This window comes from Ruditapes philippinarum, unplaced genomic scaffold (genome assembly GCF_026571515.1).
Source record: "Ruditapes philippinarum isolate M1 unplaced genomic scaffold, ASM2657151v2 ctg93_1_1_1_1, whole genome shotgun sequence".
Lineage (NCBI taxonomy): Eukaryota > Metazoa > Mollusca > Bivalvia > Venerida > Veneridae > Ruditapes > Ruditapes philippinarum.
Window position 1 is genome coordinate 410,567 of NW_026860272.1, and position 18,129 is coordinate 428,695.

An 18,129-nucleotide genomic window follows, 5' to 3' on the forward strand; every position below is an offset into this window, starting at 1 on the left:
TAAAATTTTCAAACAGGGAATTTCATTAAACCTTACAACCAATGAAAAATAAGTTAAATATGGTTTAATTTTTTTTTGTTTCTCATTAAACATTCCCGTACAAAAACGGAGTTTTAAACATAATTTTTTTCCCCAAAACCCAAAATTAAATTGACATAAATTTTAGCTGTCAAAATTGGGGATTCCAAATCCCAAACCCCATGTTCAAACATGTATTTTTTATTTATAACTCATATTTGGGGAAAAAAAAATTATCCATTATTTTGTAATAGGGGAAAAATGTCTAAAATTTTAACCCTTATAATTATAATTTTAAAATTAATGGCCCTTTTTTCCTACTTTTAATAATGTCCTTTAATTTGATACATTTATCATTTTACATGAATGAAAAGATTTGCACAGGAAGAATATTTATATAAATGATAGTCTAATAATCAAGTAGAAAATGTACATGTTGAGGTCAATATTACAAGGTAAATTATTTTGAGTTTTTTTGAACATACATTCATAATTATAAATAATTTAGTTATTATATCACAAAAGATAACACAGGAAGTTAAATTTATTGAACACCAATTTTTATGTTCTGTATGGTGTAAACATTTTGAACTTTTTCTTTACTTTCATATCTAAACCAACAAAATTTGTTCTTTTAGTTCCATTCATGTTGTCAGATTGGTGTTGAATGATAGATAATCAGTACAATTTGTTTACTTCTTTTTTAAGGGTACCTGTATTTGTAACTATAGTGTTCTTCAGTTTTATACAAATTCTATAAATTAAATGATTATAATAATCTAGCTAGCAATAGATATATTTATATATGGAAGTAACAACTTACTTTTGATCCTACCTACACTCAATTCCCTGTTAGTGTAATATAAAATTATGTTACAATATATGGTAGGTTTTCTGTAAAACAATAAACATACAAAACACAAACTTCATTAAAAATTCAACAAAACATTGTACATTACCTAGCACCCTTTATAGATTCCCCTTGAACCGCTTGGCCATTGATGTCAATAATTTCATCATAAAGTTGAATGCCACCATCTGCCTGTATAATACTGCCATCAGCAATGTTAATGACCTTAACTGGTGACAAGGTATTGTAAGACATATCATCTAATGAATCATATAAACTACTCTCCATTTTAAGTCTATCTATTGCACTATCTGTGAGGCAGGTGTGTCCCGCAGTGTTTCCTAGTTCAAGACCAAAATTGTCACCTTCGAGGATTATGAAATCTAACGTAAAAATTTGGTCTCTACGGGGAGGTTTGGCCGGTGGGGATTTTGCACAATCTCTGACTGGTTCACCAGCAATAAGTGTACCAGTTTTAGAAACCGTCGCTAAGTTTTCTTTGCCTTCTAACATGTCCATGTTGCTGGGGGATTCGTACCCAGCATCATTTTGTGATTTACTTCTTCCATATTTTCCTTTACCATTTTTAGCACCGACCCCTTTTCGGTTAAAGCGCCACGATTTTTGCCCTTGTCCTGGCAGGATCTTCATTTTAGTAAAATATGATTTCAATGCATCCATCTTAGAGCACTTTGTTGCCTCTTCAATTATCAGAAACTATTTACTTGTAATACTGGGTAATTTCCATCTTATAATGAAACAAAATCACTTTAATTTCCTTTTCAATTTCACTATCAAATATTAACAATCCGTTGTTATGGAATTATATTACAATTTATGTCCAGTAGTAGTTTCAAACTCATCAACGTTATCAAATATCAACACGTAAATCCAAATAATTCATTATATATTATTAACAGAAAAATATAGCACAAAGTACTTCTCTTTCACTAAAAACTGTTTAACTCATATAACTAACAACTTAGTGAAACTATACGATTTTTTAAAGGTAAATGTGCCACAAAATTAACACCGCTGTCAAATTAACAATACCCGCTGGCGACTACGCAAACATAGCTTAGCGAATTATTGAAGTTACTTCCCTAAATAAATTATTAATCCTCTTCGCATCTTTTCTCTCTATGAATGAGCGATAACTTCCCGTAGTCTACGTCCAGATTATTGAATTTATCGTGCATTTCTTCTTCTTTTTTCTCACGCATGTACGCATGATGTACTATAAACATGTGTGTATTTTTTAGCGATATACTGTGATGCTGACAGCAACATGTGGCGTGTGACTTTTCGCGGGAAATCGTCACACACGACTGTCAAAAAATGAACCTAATTTTACGATAATATGCGAAAGTAGTAACAATTGAAACAAAGGTTAATAAATCGTGTATAAATGATAGGCAATCGGTTTCGGGATGAAAAAAAATCTTTTGAGAGGTTTGTAGAACTCTAATTAAATGTAACGATTTTTAACGTAGATGTCTCGATTCTAAAACCGTCATTATCCGATGTAACTAAAAATCGTTACATTCAATTAAATTTGAGTTCTACAAACCTCTCAAAAGGTTATTTTTTAAATCCCGAAACCAAATATATATGGTTTAAATGTCATAAACACTATGTACCCAACAGTTCTGAATAATTTGAAGAAAAAAGAAATCTAAACATGAAAAACTTAGTTGATTTTTTTTTAAATTTTATGTTTCGTTTTTCTTTGACATATTCTTTGCTTGATTTGAAAAATAAATTGTGTACAAATAAAAGACTGACATTTTGATATAATGCTGTCAAATATGCTAATTAAAGACACCGTGAATGAAAGTCCAACAAATTGAACTGCGCAACCCAGGACGAAAAATATCTCAGAATCAAGCTTTCGCAGTCAATATATTTTGACTTAAGTGAATGACAATCGTTTTTTATTGAATAAAAGGGGAAGTATCACGTTTTCCTTTAGCCTTTATATAATAAATGATTATCTTATTTAAAATGACTCAAGATCTTGTGACATGTATACATGTTTAAGTTTGAAATAAAAACGCTGATCATTGTTGCATGAATTATGCCCATGGTACAAAATGCAGTTGTAAAAGAAATGAACTTGAAGTATGTAATTTATTAAGGTGACACATTTCATTTGTTACACAGATGTCCCATAATAGATCCATTTAAAACGCCTACAAACATAAAAGCAATCTAACTGATGAGCAATTAGGCTTTTTATATTTTGTGTGAAACTTCTATGATTTTTATTTAGAATTCAGCATTTATTATTACTAACTTAAATAGTCTTTAAAAAGGTATATCTATCTGCTCATACATGTATATTTATGCAGATAAATAGTTCTATTTTAGAAAGAGTATTTGCAGAGTTACTTCCCTTTAGTTTAATAATGGCACCATAACACCCTCAACTCCAACAAAAGTGGTCAATAGTAAGTATGACAGGATATCTAGCTGTGGTAGTCATTCAAAGGGTCATATTTAAATCAAGCTAGTATAAAAAAAAGATAATGTAAATGGATTTTACCGTCAAAGTCTCCTGTACATATATTGAACCATCACCTTGGTTAAGGATTTTTATCCACTCTCATCATACAACTCTACATATCTATCGATTTCCTCGGGACTGTTCATTTCCTGAAGGCTGTCCATCTAACTATACCACACTCAAAAGGTATTTATCTAAAGCTGGATAATCGTAAACAATACTCAAAGAAATAAGCATTGTGCTTAATTGGACTCAAACAAGGACATCAATATAGTATTACTTGGCATTATATAATATTCCTAAAAATGAAACAAACAAAAAACAAATTTGAACAACCAAGTTTCATCTTTACATCTTGATTTTTTTCCATTGTTATTAACTATGCATCTGTTATGTATTAATGCTTTTAAATGTCATTTCTGGGGACTGTTCATTATTTAAGCTAAAAAGTATCTGAAATACAATGCAAATGCCCCTCTCGTCTCAAATACAACTACTTTATATCTTTCCCTTTTGACAAATACTTACCATTTAATCCAAATACTACACCTGTGACTTAAACCAGAATAAAAAAATAAATTGCCACCAGACACATTGTCTTCAACCTGACTATCATCAAGAAATATGATAATGCCAGAGGAATCATTTTGACATTTGTGTGAATTCATCAAGCCCTCTGACCTTTAAATGCAGTAATTCCATCACAGAAAATAAATCCTTCTGATATTTTTTTACAAATGATTTTAACACTTTTTTGGTCACATCTCAGTGGTGATTTATACGTAAAAAACAGCGATCAAGTAAGAATTTCCAAAAGGGGAAAAATTGGTAACAATCAATGCTACAGTTGAGAATGTTGGTTCCTGATTGTCAAATACTTTTTTGTGACATTTCAAGGGTTGGAGTTAAAATCGCATAATTATGTGCTATGCCAATGCCATGCACCCACTTATCTTTGGAAAGTTGAGAGTTAAAAATGTGCTGTTCAATATTAAGCAAAGGTATAGAAATAATACATATATGCAAATAAAAACTAAACAACTAGAAAAGTTTGTTAAGATTTAATCCTTAAACAAAACACAATAGAGTGTAAGAAGATCTGACATATATAAAGCAAAGTACAAGTAAACAATAACACAGATTATTCTTTGGTATTCTTATAAATAAAAATAAGCAAAAAATCATGTTTTTACAACATAAATAAGAATATTTGAAACACTAGTGGATGTTCAACAATGTTGCCTTGATACTTCTTAAACCTATTCTCATATATTACGAGACTTAACTTAAAGGAACTCCACTGAGGTCTTAAAGCCTGAAAACATAAAATTTGAAGTCCTTACAATGATCAGTTGGGGCACTTAAAACATATAAGGATATGCAAAACATAATCAAAGAAATACAATGTATACTCAAAAATATATTGAAAATCATATTATATTTTTTATATTTTTAGTCAAATTTGAGTGAAAAGTGTTGCAATGCTTTTCAATTTTCACAATCATAATAATTATCCTGGAAAAACAAAGTGAGCAAATGATATGAAATTGTGCAAAAAAGTTATTGGTCGAAGCATACACCAAATAAAGAATTAATCTTGAAAATTTATCTTGTCTCGTCATGTGAAAAAAACCTCAGTGAAGTCCCTTTAAATGGACTTGTTTACCTTTAAATCTGAACAAAACTACATAAACTAAAAAATGATGAATAGTTATGTCCAGATTCAAACATGCACAAAAGTCAATTCAAAATACTTAGTGTTATAAGTGTTAAAGAATTTATTTTAACATCCATAACAAGAGCTGTCGGTAGGACAGCAACGCTCGACTATTCTTAGTGCTTGATAGTAAAAAAAATGCTTGATACAGTTACCTCCTCCTGTTTACAGGTTGGGGTCATGATGGTGAACAAGTGTGCAAAGTTTCAAAGCCATATGTCAATGGACTTTGAAAATATTTGAACTATTACAAAAACTTTAACGTAAATTCTAAGTCGAAAAAAGGGCATAATTCTGTCAAAATGCTTGATAGAGTTACCTCCTCCTGTTTACAGGTTTGGGTCATGATGTTGAACAAGTGTGCAAAGTTTCAAAGCCATATGTCAATGGACTTTGAAAATATTTGAACTATTACAAAAACTTTAACGTAAATTCTAAGTCGAAAAAGGGGCATAATTCTGTCAAAATGCTTGATAGAGTTACCTCCTCCTGTCTACAGGTTGGGGTCATGATGGTGAACAAGTGTGCAAAGTTTCAAAGCCATATGTCAATGGACTTTGAAAATATTTGAGGTATTACAAAAACTTTAATGTAAATTCTAAGTCGAAAAAGGGGCATAATTCTGTCAAAATGCTTGATAGAGTTACCTCCTCCTGTCTACAGGTTGGGGTCATGATGGTGAACAAGTGTGCAAAGTTTCAAAGCCATATGTCAATGGACTTTGAAAATATTTGAGGTATTACAAAAACTTTAATGTAAATTCTAAGTCGAAAAAGGGGCATAATTCTGTCAAAATGCTTGATAGAGTTACCTCCTCCTGTCTACAGGTTGGGGTCATGATGGTGAACAAGTGTGCAAAGTTTCAAAGCCATATGTCTATGGACTTTGAAAATATTTGAACTATTACAAAAACTTTAACATAAGTGGTTACGCCGACGCCGACGCTCGGGTGACTGCAATAGCTCTACTTATTCTTATCGAATATTCGAGCTAAAAGTTAAAGCAGCATGCCTCCAGATTCATGCTAATTTTCATGAAAAAATTGAAAATTTATTTAAAAGTAAAATATTGAGAAGTGAACAACGATATTAATGTACACATTACAATCAGTGCTCAACATCCAGATAAATTACCCGAAAGAGGTCAAGTTTTGTAAAATTGCCCTTTATGTAGACATATGGTGATAAAAATCGCAAAATCAGTAAGAAATAAATCAGAAATAACTTGTATATCATTGCTTTAATCTTGAATGTCTTTACTGTTCATAAAATAATAGTACAATGTTCTCAAGTTTGATTCTCTTGAAGCTTTGGCTTATCTGGAGGCATGCAATTTTTACTTCAGCTAATGCAAATAAATTCATTTCAATTTCCAAAAGTTATAATCATAAACTGATAACAAAATGTAAACTCACTGGAGTCTATTGGGTAGAATTTGAGTCAGCCATTTAGTTAAGTATCAGCCATTTAGTTAAGTACTAAAAGCATTTGGGTCTACAGAATTTTTTAGTTCAATTTCTTGAAAAGGGTTGGAACCTTAAGTCTACAACAGTATGCCAAAGTGAAATGAAAATTTTGTTTGACAGGTCTACTTTTATTCAGTTTAACTAACATTCTACTTTTATTCAGTTTAACTAACATAGAAAAACAGTAATTAACATATATATTATCCATACATGAATTAAATTGCACATTTGTTTAAAGCAATGACCATAAAACACTTTTTTTAAATTAATATAAAAAGATAAACATCTGTATAAAGTAGCCCTTTTGGGGCCACCCATATGTTGATCTAGATATTTCTGACAGCCATAGTACAAAAAAAAAAACATCATCAAGTCAATTTCAATTAATATTATGATTATAAATATATTCGGTTAAAAAAAAAAAGACAGTCATGAAATTTTATAAAAATCAAACACAGAAAAATTTCCTTCAGTAGTTTCAGAGATACATACATGTATCAATTTGCATGCAAAAACTTAACCGAAGTGTGACACAATGCCTTTGTAAGTACTATAGCTCCCCATAATTCTTTAAAAAGTCAAGCTTAAAAATCTGTGTGACATAAATTTAACATTTCAATTTTTTTTTATCAATGTCTAGTAACAGACTATCTAAGCATAATATAAACAATAAAATAAAATTAAACAAGATATCTTTGTAAAACATGTATGCCCCCTATCAGCAGCCAATTATTCATGTGATAAGGTAATTATGCATGACTTCTGACCCAGTGATCAAACAATTAATAAGGGATATCAAGTATCTACTGGTCATGACCTTGACCTTTGACCCCTTGACCCAAAACTCAATAGGGGTCATCTGCTGGTCAAGACCAATCATCATACAAAGTTTAAAGTTCCTAGGCCTAAGCGTTTTTAGTTAATTGATCAGAAACCGTTTTTACTTACAAGGTCAATGTGACCTTGACCTTTGACCCCTTGACCCCAAAATCAATAGGGGTCATTTGCTGGTCATGACTAATCACCATGCCAAGTTTGAAGTTCCTAGGCCTAAGGGTTCTTTTATTATTGATCAGAAACCGTTTTAACATACAAGGTCAATGTGACCTTGACCTTTGACCCCAAAATCAATAGGGGTCATCTGCTGATCATGACCAATCACTATGCCAAGTTTAAAGTTCCTAGGCCAAAGCGTTCTTTAGTTATTGATAAGAAACCGTTTTTACTTACAAGGTCAATGTGACCTTGACCTTTGACCCCTTGATCCCAAAATCGAAAGGGGTAATCTGCTGGTCATGAAAAATCACCATACCAAGTTTGAAGTTCCTAGGCCTAAGCGTTCTTAAGTTATTGATCAGAAACCGTTTTTACTTACAACATCAATGTGACCTTGACCTTTGACCCCTTGACCCAAAACTCAATAGGGGTCATCTGCTGGTCACCACCAATCATCATACAAATTTTGAAGTTCCTAGGCCTAAGCGTTTTTAGTTAATTGATCGGAAACCGTTTTTACCTACAAGGTCAATGTTACATGACCTTTGACCCCTTGACCCTGAAAACAATAGGTCATCTGCTGGTCATGACCAATCACCATACCAAGTTTGAAGTTCCTAGGCCTAAGGGTTCTTAAGTTATTGATCGGAAAGCATTTTTACCTACAAGGTCAATGTGACCTTGCCCTTTGACCCCTTAACCCCAAAATCAGTAGGGGTCATCTGCTGGTCATGACCAATCACCATACCAAGTTTGAAGTTCCTAAGCCTAAGGGTTCTTTAGTTATTGATCGGAAACTGCTTTTACCTAAGAGGTCAATGTGACCTTGACCTTTGACCCCTTGACCCCAAAGTCAATAGGGGTCATCTACTGATCATGCCCAATCACCATACCAAGTTTGAAGTTCCTAGGCCTAAGGGTTCTTAAGTTATTGATCGGAAACTGTTTTTACCTAAGAGGTCAATGTGACCTTGACCTTTGACCCCTTGACCCCAAAATCAATAGGGGTCATCTACTGATCATGACCAATCACCATATCAAGTTTGAAGTCCCTAGGCCTAAGGGTTCTTTCGTTATTGATCGGAAACCGTTTTTACCTACAAGGTCAATGTGACCTTGACCTTTGACCACTTGACCCCAAAATCAATAGGGGTCATCTGCTGGTCATAACCAATCACCATACCAAGTTTGAAGTTCCTAGGCCTAAGGGTTCTTTTGTTATTGATCGGAAACCGTTTTTACCCATGAGGTCAATGTGAACTTGACCTTTGACCCCTTGACCCCAAAATCAATAGGGGTCATCTACTGATCATGACAAATCACCATACCAAGTTTGAAGTTCCTAGGCCTTAAGGTTCTTTAGTTATTGATCGGAAACCGTTTTTGCTTACAAGGTCAATGTGACCTTGACCTTTGACCCCTTGACCCAAAAATCAATAGGGGTCATCTACTTGTCATGACCAATCACCATACCAAGTTTGAAGTTCCTAGGCCTAAGGGTTCTTTAGTTATCACTCGGAAACCATTTGGTCTACGGACCGACGGACCGACAAGTGCAAAGCAATATACCCCCTTCGAAATGGGGGCATAAATATCAAATACAATGCTGGATTTCATTCTTTAACATCTTAATAAATCTACTTCTTATAAATACATAATGTATGAAAATATAATATAAACATGATATATTAATATAAATTTATTAAAAAAAAAAATCCCTATTTCTGTTAAAAGTTTAAAGTAATACTGCTGCACATGTTTAAAGGACTTATTTTTAACATGAAGCATGCCCTTTTTTTCAATCTGAAAAATTCTTCATTGAAACATAACCTTTGTTATGAAACATGCTCTGCTTTTTTATTTGAATCATACCCTTCTTTTTTATTTGAAACTTGCCCTGCTTTCTTATTTGAAACATGTCTTCTTTATTTGAAACATGCCCTGTTTTTTTTTTATCTGAAACATGCCCTGCTTTTTTTATTTGAAACATACCCTTCTTTTTTATTTGAAACATGCCCTGCTTTTTTATTTGAAACATGCCCTGCTTTTTTTATTTGAAACAGACCCTGCTTTTTTATTTGAAACATGCCCTGCTTTTTTATTTGAAACAGACACTGCTTTTTAATTTGAAACATGTCCTTTTTAATTTGAAACATGCCCTGCTTTTTTTTTTATTTGAAACAGATCCTGCTTTTTAATTAGAAACATGCCCTGCTTTTTTATTTGAAACAAGCCCTGCTTTTTTATTTGAAACAGACCCTGCTTTTTAATTAGAAACATGCCATTCTTTTTAATTTGAAACATTGTAATATGCCAAGAATGACTAATCCAGTGCTCTCCCTACAGACACAGTGAAGAGATCCTGTGTGTAAAAAAAATTGGTTAAATCATAGCTAGTGATTTAAAGTTGTTCAAAGATGGCATTCAAAGTGCGCGTTTTTGTGAAACAAATTTTTATCCACTAGCAAACGGGAGCTTTTTTTCCTACAATTATGTATTTTAATACAATTGCATGTGTACTTTAAAAATATAGTAATTAAATTACTACATATGTGAAATAAAGCTAATATAAACAACATTTTCTCCCTATATTCAATTATTTAAATGTGGGTATAAAAATGTAAAATAAGCAGCAGTAGGGGTAAATACAAGGCAGAGTTGGGTCGGAAGTTTCATAAACGGCCTCCTAAATGAACAATGTCCACAAGGACATTAGCCAAAGTGATTTGGATCCGTTTGAACTTAAATGAGAATTTAGCTATGAAATACAATAATCATATACCTAAGTAAAATGGATTAAAATTGTACATAAAAAAAACAGACATTTAAGTTTATAATTAAAATAAAAGAACAATTTTTTAGAGTCTCTAGGACTTTAAATGTACAATAACATTACCAAAGACATTAAAACAACATAGCGTCACCTTACTGCAGTAACCGGTTAACTCCTTATGCAATTTATTAGCAGTTAACCGATTATTGCACTAAGGTGATAATACAATTATGTTAAATAAGGCTAGTTTCCTTATATAAATCTGATTTCTTAAACAAAACATAAAACACTTACATAAATACGAGAAGATAAATGTATATAAATAAATTTCAACATTTTTCGCTTACATAAATATGAGAAGATATATAAATGAATTTCTACACTTTCTTCACTAATTTCTAGCTAGAGTAGCCCCTGATAGGGTTCCGCTACCATAATTTGAGCAAACTTGATTTTGTTTGTTCGTCTGTCTGTTTTTTTACCACGATTACAACACATTTTTAGTTAATCTTGGTGATCCGTTCTGGATGAGTAACCAGTAACTATCTGCTACGAAATCCCCTACTTGATCCATGTCACAACAAAACCAACATAGTGGGTTTGCGACCAGCATGGATCCAGACCAGCCTGCGCATCAGCGCAGTCACATCAGGATCAATGCTGTTCACTTACCATCTTTATTACAAGTAGAGAAACTGATAGCGAACAGCATGGATCCTGATCAGACTGCACCGATGCGCATGCTAGTCTGGATCCAAGCTGGTTGCTAACCCATTATGTTGGTTTTATCATTAAATACGTTTTGCGGCTTATACTTATTCACAAAAAGGCATTGAAAGGTATTTTGATTTCACAGCTCTATTGGCCTGTAAATAAAGTTCTGTCCACTTATTTGGTATTTTCATTCTTAGCTCTTAGTGGCCTCTAATAATCTAGCCAACTTTACTTTGCCCCCTCCCCCACTTTAACAAACCTAATAAGAGGTCATTTAACAGATGCCACAAACCAAATTAAGGAATGACCACTGTTTCATAAACCAGCCACTTTTCAGATATTTAAATGTTTTCTAATTCCACAGATTTTCAGGGCCGCTAATCTCAATAATAAGCAAATTGCAGTTACCAATACACAAAGCTACATGTATGTATCAAAATTCAAAAGTAAAATCTGACCAACACTTTCAGCAGAAAAGACCATTTACTGACACTGGAGGACAAAGGCAAGACCATCTGGCCTTTTCAAAAAAACTTACGTTAATGTCAATAACATTCACTCTTTTAAATCAATGATGATATAAAAATATTGCAGACACGACGAGCATTGCAGCTATGATGAAGAACACGTTTATCACAGTACCAAACACAAATACGGACAATATCGTGGATGTCAGCATGCCGCCGGATATGATGAATAATCGTGTCAGGTTACTACCATGCTTCATCACTACTGACATGATTAACCCATTGGAAGCCTGAAAAAGCATAAATTACAATATATTACACAGAAATAACGTGTATCACTATTCAGGGGAAAAAATATCTTGCATACTGTTTAGGTATCATTTCAATTTGGTGAAGCACTGAAATGTTTATCCGAAGGTCCTAAGTTCCAGATCCACCTACAGCCCCAAATTCAAAAAGATTAAGATTTTTACTTCATAACCATACTTGGAATGACATAAAAAGATGAAATTTTAGAAAAGTATCTCATTTACCTTGCAATATATCTTTGAAAAGTATACCTGAGTAGGAACTATAAGCCAAGTATACCTGAGTAAGGACTATAAGCCAAGTATAAACTGTAAATCCTTGAAAGAAACCTTTATCTTCTCCCTCATATGTATTTGTTTGCCACAGTAATGTCAGAGCATTCAGGAACGTTCCATATGCGTACAGCAAAATATTCTGTAGGGGCAGTGAGGTCTGAAAGAAGTAAACAAGTTAAAGCATCTATCATTGCTTATCCAGTTAACTTTTTATGTAGAAATCCCAAAAAAATTATTGCTTTGAATTCAAAAATGTTGATTGTTAGGAAATTTAGTGTTGAGTAACAGTATTTAATAACATAATGTTACTTCATTATAACATATCTCCTTAATTTTATTGATTTCATTTATCATCAAATATCATTAATACCACATAAAAAATATAATAGTATTGATAAAAATATGTCATCTACATTTATAATAAACAATCAATTTAATAACAAATTTCTAATATTAAATACAAAACATGCTTGAATACAAAAAATATGCTTGAATACAAAAAATAAATGCAAACCATTAAGGAAAATAAAGTACATTTGTAATCAAGTAATAAATACATGCATATCATGAAATAATTGAAATAATTTTATACATGCACATTCTTCATAACTTCCAGATTTCAATTTTCTAGCAAATTGTTCTTGGTTTCTTTCATATTTCCATTCCTTAAGCAAAACACTTTTGTTAACTTACAGACTTTAGTCTTTTAATGAGGCTCATTATGCCTCTGAAATGCTGTCAATTTTATTTCTGAAAACTTTTTATTTTTGAATCTTGATACAGTTTCAAGAACAAGTTATGTTTGTAAAACATGTATGCCCCCTTTCGGCAGCCAATTAGTCATGTGATCAGGTTATTATGCATGACTTCTGACCCAGTGAACAAACAATTAATAAGGCTTATCTAGTATCTACTGGTCATGACTAGTCACAAGGTAATAATTATTGTGACCCCATAGGTTGTGTGCAGCAATTTAAGTTATTACAAATCCTACTAAATAATATATGCATAAATTCTATGAATAATATAGGCCTCATTAATGACAGCCAAGTTGTTATATTACATAAGACCTTCAAATGTGTATACCAAAAGCATTTTTAGTTTAATATAAAAATATCAACCAAGGCAACTTGAGTTGTTGAGTTATTGGTCAGAAACCGTCATTAAGTACAAGGTCAATATGACATTGACCCCTTGACCCCAAAATCAATAGGGGTCATCTACTGGTCATGACCAATGATCATACAAAGTTTGAAGTTCCTAGGCCTAAGCGTTCTTTAGATATCGATCGGAAACCATTTTTACCTACAAGGTCAATGTGAACTTGACCTTGGACCCCTTGACCCAAAAATCAATAGGGGTCATCTGCTGGCAATGACCAATCATCATACCAAGTTTGAAGATTCTAGGCCTAAGCGTTCTTTAGTTATTGATCAAAAACCGTTTTTACTTACAAGGTCAATGTGACCTTGACCTTTGGCCCCTTGATCCCAAAATCAATAGGGGTGATCTGCTGGTAAGACCAATCATCATACAAAGTTTGAAGTTCCAAGGCCTAAGCGTTTTACGCTAATTGATCGGAAACCGTTTTTACCTACAAGGTCAATGTGACCTTGACCTTTGACCCCTTGACCCCAAAATCAATAGGTCATCTGCTGGTCATGACCAATCACCATACCAAGTTTGAAGTTCCTAGGCCTAAGGGTTCTTAAGTTTTTGATTGGAAACCATTTTTACCTACAAGGTCAATGTGACCTTGACCTTTGACCCCTTAACCCCAAAATCAATAGGGGTCATCTGCTGGTCATGACCAATCACCATACCAAGTTTGAAGTTCCTAGGCCTAAGGGCTCTTTAGTTATTGATCGGAAACCGTTTTTACCCAAGAGGTCAATGTGACCTTGACCTTTGACCCCAAGATCAATAGGGGTCATCTATTTGTCATGACCAATCACTATACCAAGTTTGAAGTCCCTAGGCCTAAGCGTTCTTTAGTTATTGATCGGAAACCGTTTTTACCTACAAGGTCAATGTGACCTTGACCTTTGAGCCCTTAACCCCAAAATTAATAGGGGTCATCTGCTGGTCATAACCAATCACCATAACAAGTTTGAAGTTCCTAGGCCTAAGGGTTTTTTAGTTATTGATCGGAAACCGTTTTTACCCAAGAGGTCAATGTGACCTTGACCTTTGACATGGGGGCATAAAAATACTAATTTGCCATTTAACCCATTACACGATATACACGCCTTTTAAGTTAACGCCTTCTTCACACACCCCCTTTTTGTTGTCTCAAATGGTGAAAAATGTCTTATTTAGGCCCCAACACTTGTTTTTGTTTGAGAAATGTTTCAACGAAAACAGCCATTTTCACAAAATGCTCATGAAGTAATGGGTTTAATGAACTACCCTTTGCTACTTCTGCTCTGTTGGCAATTAGAAAAATTATAGTGAACTAATATTTAGTATAAAAGTCAAAATAATACTTTGTTAATATTTTGCTATCTTATGGGCACACAATTACACACTAAGCAATTTTAGTATTTCCTATGCTCTAAATCCAATGTTAAAACATTACTAAACACATATTTGACCTTTCTAAAGAATTAAAAAAAATAAACAAAAAAAACAAAACAAATGAATTTCTTAGGCATAATGGGCCTTAAACTGTTATTCTCTTGATAAATATCTATACCATTTTCCATTAACTTACAGATTTTCGTTTTTTAAGCAAATATTCTGTAAAGACGGCAGCAAACCCCGATATAGAACAATACATAAACATCATGAGTAAGCCTGTTACAGTGATAAATATTGGGAGGGAATGGTGGTCCAGTTTCTGCTCGACAAATCCACCGTAACTGAAAGTACATAAATTCATTGTAAACAATCTATAAAATGGCAAACAGTGGTGGCATGGGCTTTGCATATTGCCTTGTTAAGATGCACAATTGAGCCAAGTAGAAAGAAAATTCTTTCAGGGGTACAGAATTTAAAGATCAGACATAAAATTTATGATATTTCACCTCTGAGTGTGAGGCAGTATTATGGGCCAGCAAAGTGGTAGATTCTGCATAGTGTAGACTAGAAGTTTTATGAGACCAAAGTATGAATGCTTTACTTACAGAATGAAACTGTTATGGTTTGGCTGCATACAAAATAATAAAACCTACAAAATTATCAATTGACAGCATAAAAATCCATTTTTTTTACATAATAAGACATTTTACATAAGTACAATATCAACATTCTCACAAAATGAAGCTAGATATAAAATATTCATTTCTAACCATATTTCAAATCAAAGGTTCAGCATATACACTGTTAAAACTTGAACTTTAAATGAATCCACTTCATCATTTAACGACAGTGTAATGTTGAGCCCTTGATAAATATATATTACAAGTCCATGCAAGAACTTACTGACAGATGATACTTTAGATTAAGTTCAGTGTGAACACCGGCTAAACTTGAGAAAACGTTAGACAGGAGCACCATGAGGAGACCGAGGGATGTTACATACATATGCTGTACAACAGTATTCTCCTCAAAGCCTCCGTAGCTGGTTGCGGTAAAAATTCAGTACAAAAATACAACATTCATATGTTTATCATTATAATAACAAGAGCTGTCGGTAGGACAGCAACGCTCGACTATTCTTAGTGCTTGATAGTATAAAACAAGAGCTGTCGGTAGGACAGCAACGCTCGACTATTCTTAGTGCTTGATAGTAAAAAAAATGCTTGATAGAGTTACCTCCTCCTGTTTACAGGTTGGGGTCATGATGGTGAACAAGTGTGCAAAGTTTCAAAGCCATATGTCAATGGACTTTGAAAATATTTGAACTATTACAAAAACTTTAACGTAAATTCTAAGTCGAAAAAGGGGCATAATTCTGTCAAAATGCTTGATAGAGTTACCTCCTCCTGTTTACAGGTTGGGGTCATGATGGTGAACAAGTGTGCAAAGTTTCAAAGCCATATGTCAATGGACTTTGAAAATATTTGAACTATTACAAAAACTTTAACGTAAATTCTAAGTCGAAAAATCTAAGTCGAAAAAGGGGCATAATTCTGTCAAAATGCTTAATAGAGTTACCTCCTTCTGTTTCCAAGTTGGGGTCATGATGGTGAACAAGTGTGCAAAGTTTCAAAGCCATATGTCAATGGTTTTTGAAAATATTTGAACTATCACAAAAACTTTAACGTAAATTCTAAGTCAAAAAAGGGGCATAATTCTGTCAAAATGCTTGATAGAGTTACCTCCTCCTATTTACAGGTTGGGGTCATGATGTTGAACAAGTGTGCAAAGTTTCAAAGCCATATGTCAATGGACTTTGAAAATATTTGAACTATTACAAAAACTTTAATGTAAATTCTAAGTCGAAAAAGGGGTATAATTCTGTCAAAATGCTTGATAGAGTTACCTCCTCCTGTCTACATGTTGGGGTCATGATGGTGAACAAGTGTGCAAAGTTTAAAAGCCATATGTCAATGGACTTTGAAAATATTTAAACTATTACAAAAACTTTAACGTAAATTCTAAGTTGAAAAAGGGGCATTATTCTGTCAAAATGCTTGATAGAGTTACCTCCTCCTGTCTACAGGTTGAGGTAATGATGGTGAAGAAGTGTGCAAAGTTTCAAAGCCATATGTAAATGGACTTTGAAAATATTTGAACTATTACAAAAACTTTAATGTAAATTCTAAGTCGAAAAAGGGGCATAATTCTGTCAAAATGCTTGATAGACTTACCTCCTCCTGTCTACAGGTTGGGGTCATGTTGGTAAACAAGTGTGCAAAGTTTCAAAGCCATATGTCAATGGACTTTGAAAATATTTGAACTATTACAAAAACTTTAACATAAGTGGTTACGCCGACGCTCGGGTGACTACAATAGCTCTACTTATTCTTATCGAATAGTCGAGCTAAAAATAAATCTCTGAATCATATCTGAATCATATCATTAGAAATGCATAAAATACTGAGTAACCTGGTGTCATGCTTTTCTGCTTTCACACTGATTTAAACACATTTGTTTGGTAGTGTTTTGGCAGTGGATCAGCCTAAATTGCTTTCCTGGATAACTAACCAGTAAATACCAATTTCTTAACAAGTGACCGACCACTAATCCTACATGATTTTTCAATCAACTCCACAATCAGTTGTCAAAGAGAAATCCCAAACAAACGACCCCTTGATAACTAATCCAATGCTCTCCCTTGAGCTTAGCCCGGCGGTGAGAAGACTACCCGGGGGTGAGAAGAGTAAAATTTTCAAAGACTGCAAACAGCATAATCATTGTAAATCTGAATGGAAAACATATTTCTGCAACTTTCAAAAAGATACATGAATAGGACCTCCTTATTCAATCAAAAGTGGGTAACAGAGTAGAACCATCAACATGTTACACATAGCCTGCTTGTGGCAACAGATTCTACCCATGCGACCAAGATCAATTGGCATGGTACTGTATGATCATGGTCTGCACTGTTCACTATTCCTTCGTTACAAATTGTGAAATTTTTCCTTAAAATGATGAATGGTCTTATCTAGATTGAAAGACTGATAAGTATATTTTAGTTATTTTTAGCATAGTACAGGTAAATGTTCACTGCTGTCCTAGAAACTGTCATTTATACAACTGTAATATTAAAAGAAGGACCATTACATTCTACCCTTTATACAAAACACTTACCTATCACAGATACCAGCTAATGTGAGAAGACCAAGAGCTATCCATTGTGGCCTTGTAATTTCTCTGTAAAAGAAGAAAACAAAACGGTCACAATAAGTCACTAGTATAAATGTTCAATAAATTTGAGTCTGATTTTTCATTTAAAGGTGGAAGTTAACTTAATATCTAAAATTAAATATCCATTTCAATCCGTGTGTGCATACCTTTTACCAAGTATTTGATTGTATATAAAAAACTTTCTAAATTTCATTTTGGTACTTAATACAAAATGACCCAATAATACACCACACAGAGGGCCAATCAACTCATTACAGAATAAAAAGTTTCTATACTTGAATGCTG

The 18,129-nt window shown here is 33.2% G+C and overlaps 2 protein-coding genes across 4 annotated transcripts in view; both read right to left on the reverse strand.

Annotated features, from left to right (window-relative positions):
• LOC132759481 (PDZ domain-containing protein 2-like) overlaps nucleotides 1-2,218 on the reverse strand; it is a 70,877-nt gene extending 68,659 nt beyond the window's left edge. Inside the window, exon 1 of the mRNA XM_060751259.1 lies at nucleotides 978-2,218. Coding sequence (XP_060607242.1) covers nucleotides 978-1,549 — 572 coding nt within the window. The 5' untranslated portion in view covers nucleotides 1,550-2,218. The remainder of the gene's footprint in view (nucleotides 1-977) is intronic.
• Nucleotides 2,219-4,420: 2,202 nt separating this feature from the next.
• The window catches only part of LOC132759474 (probable UDP-sugar transporter protein SLC35A4), a 38,498-nt gene continuing 24,789 nt past the window's right edge, over nucleotides 4,421-18,129 (reverse strand). For all 3 annotated transcript variants that reach the window (XM_060751246.1, XM_060751249.1, XM_060751247.1), the window contains exons 7-10: nucleotides 17,788-17,850; nucleotides 14,804-14,951; nucleotides 12,095-12,247; nucleotides 4,421-11,796 (exon numbers count right to left, since the gene is read on the reverse strand). In XM_060751246.1, the coding sequence (XP_060607229.1) occupies nucleotides 11,608-11,796; nucleotides 12,095-12,247; nucleotides 14,804-14,951; nucleotides 17,788-17,850 (553 nt within the window). In that variant the 3' untranslated portion in view covers nucleotides 4,421-11,607. The remainder of the gene's footprint in view (nucleotides 11,797-12,094; nucleotides 12,248-14,803; nucleotides 14,952-17,787; nucleotides 17,851-18,129) is intronic.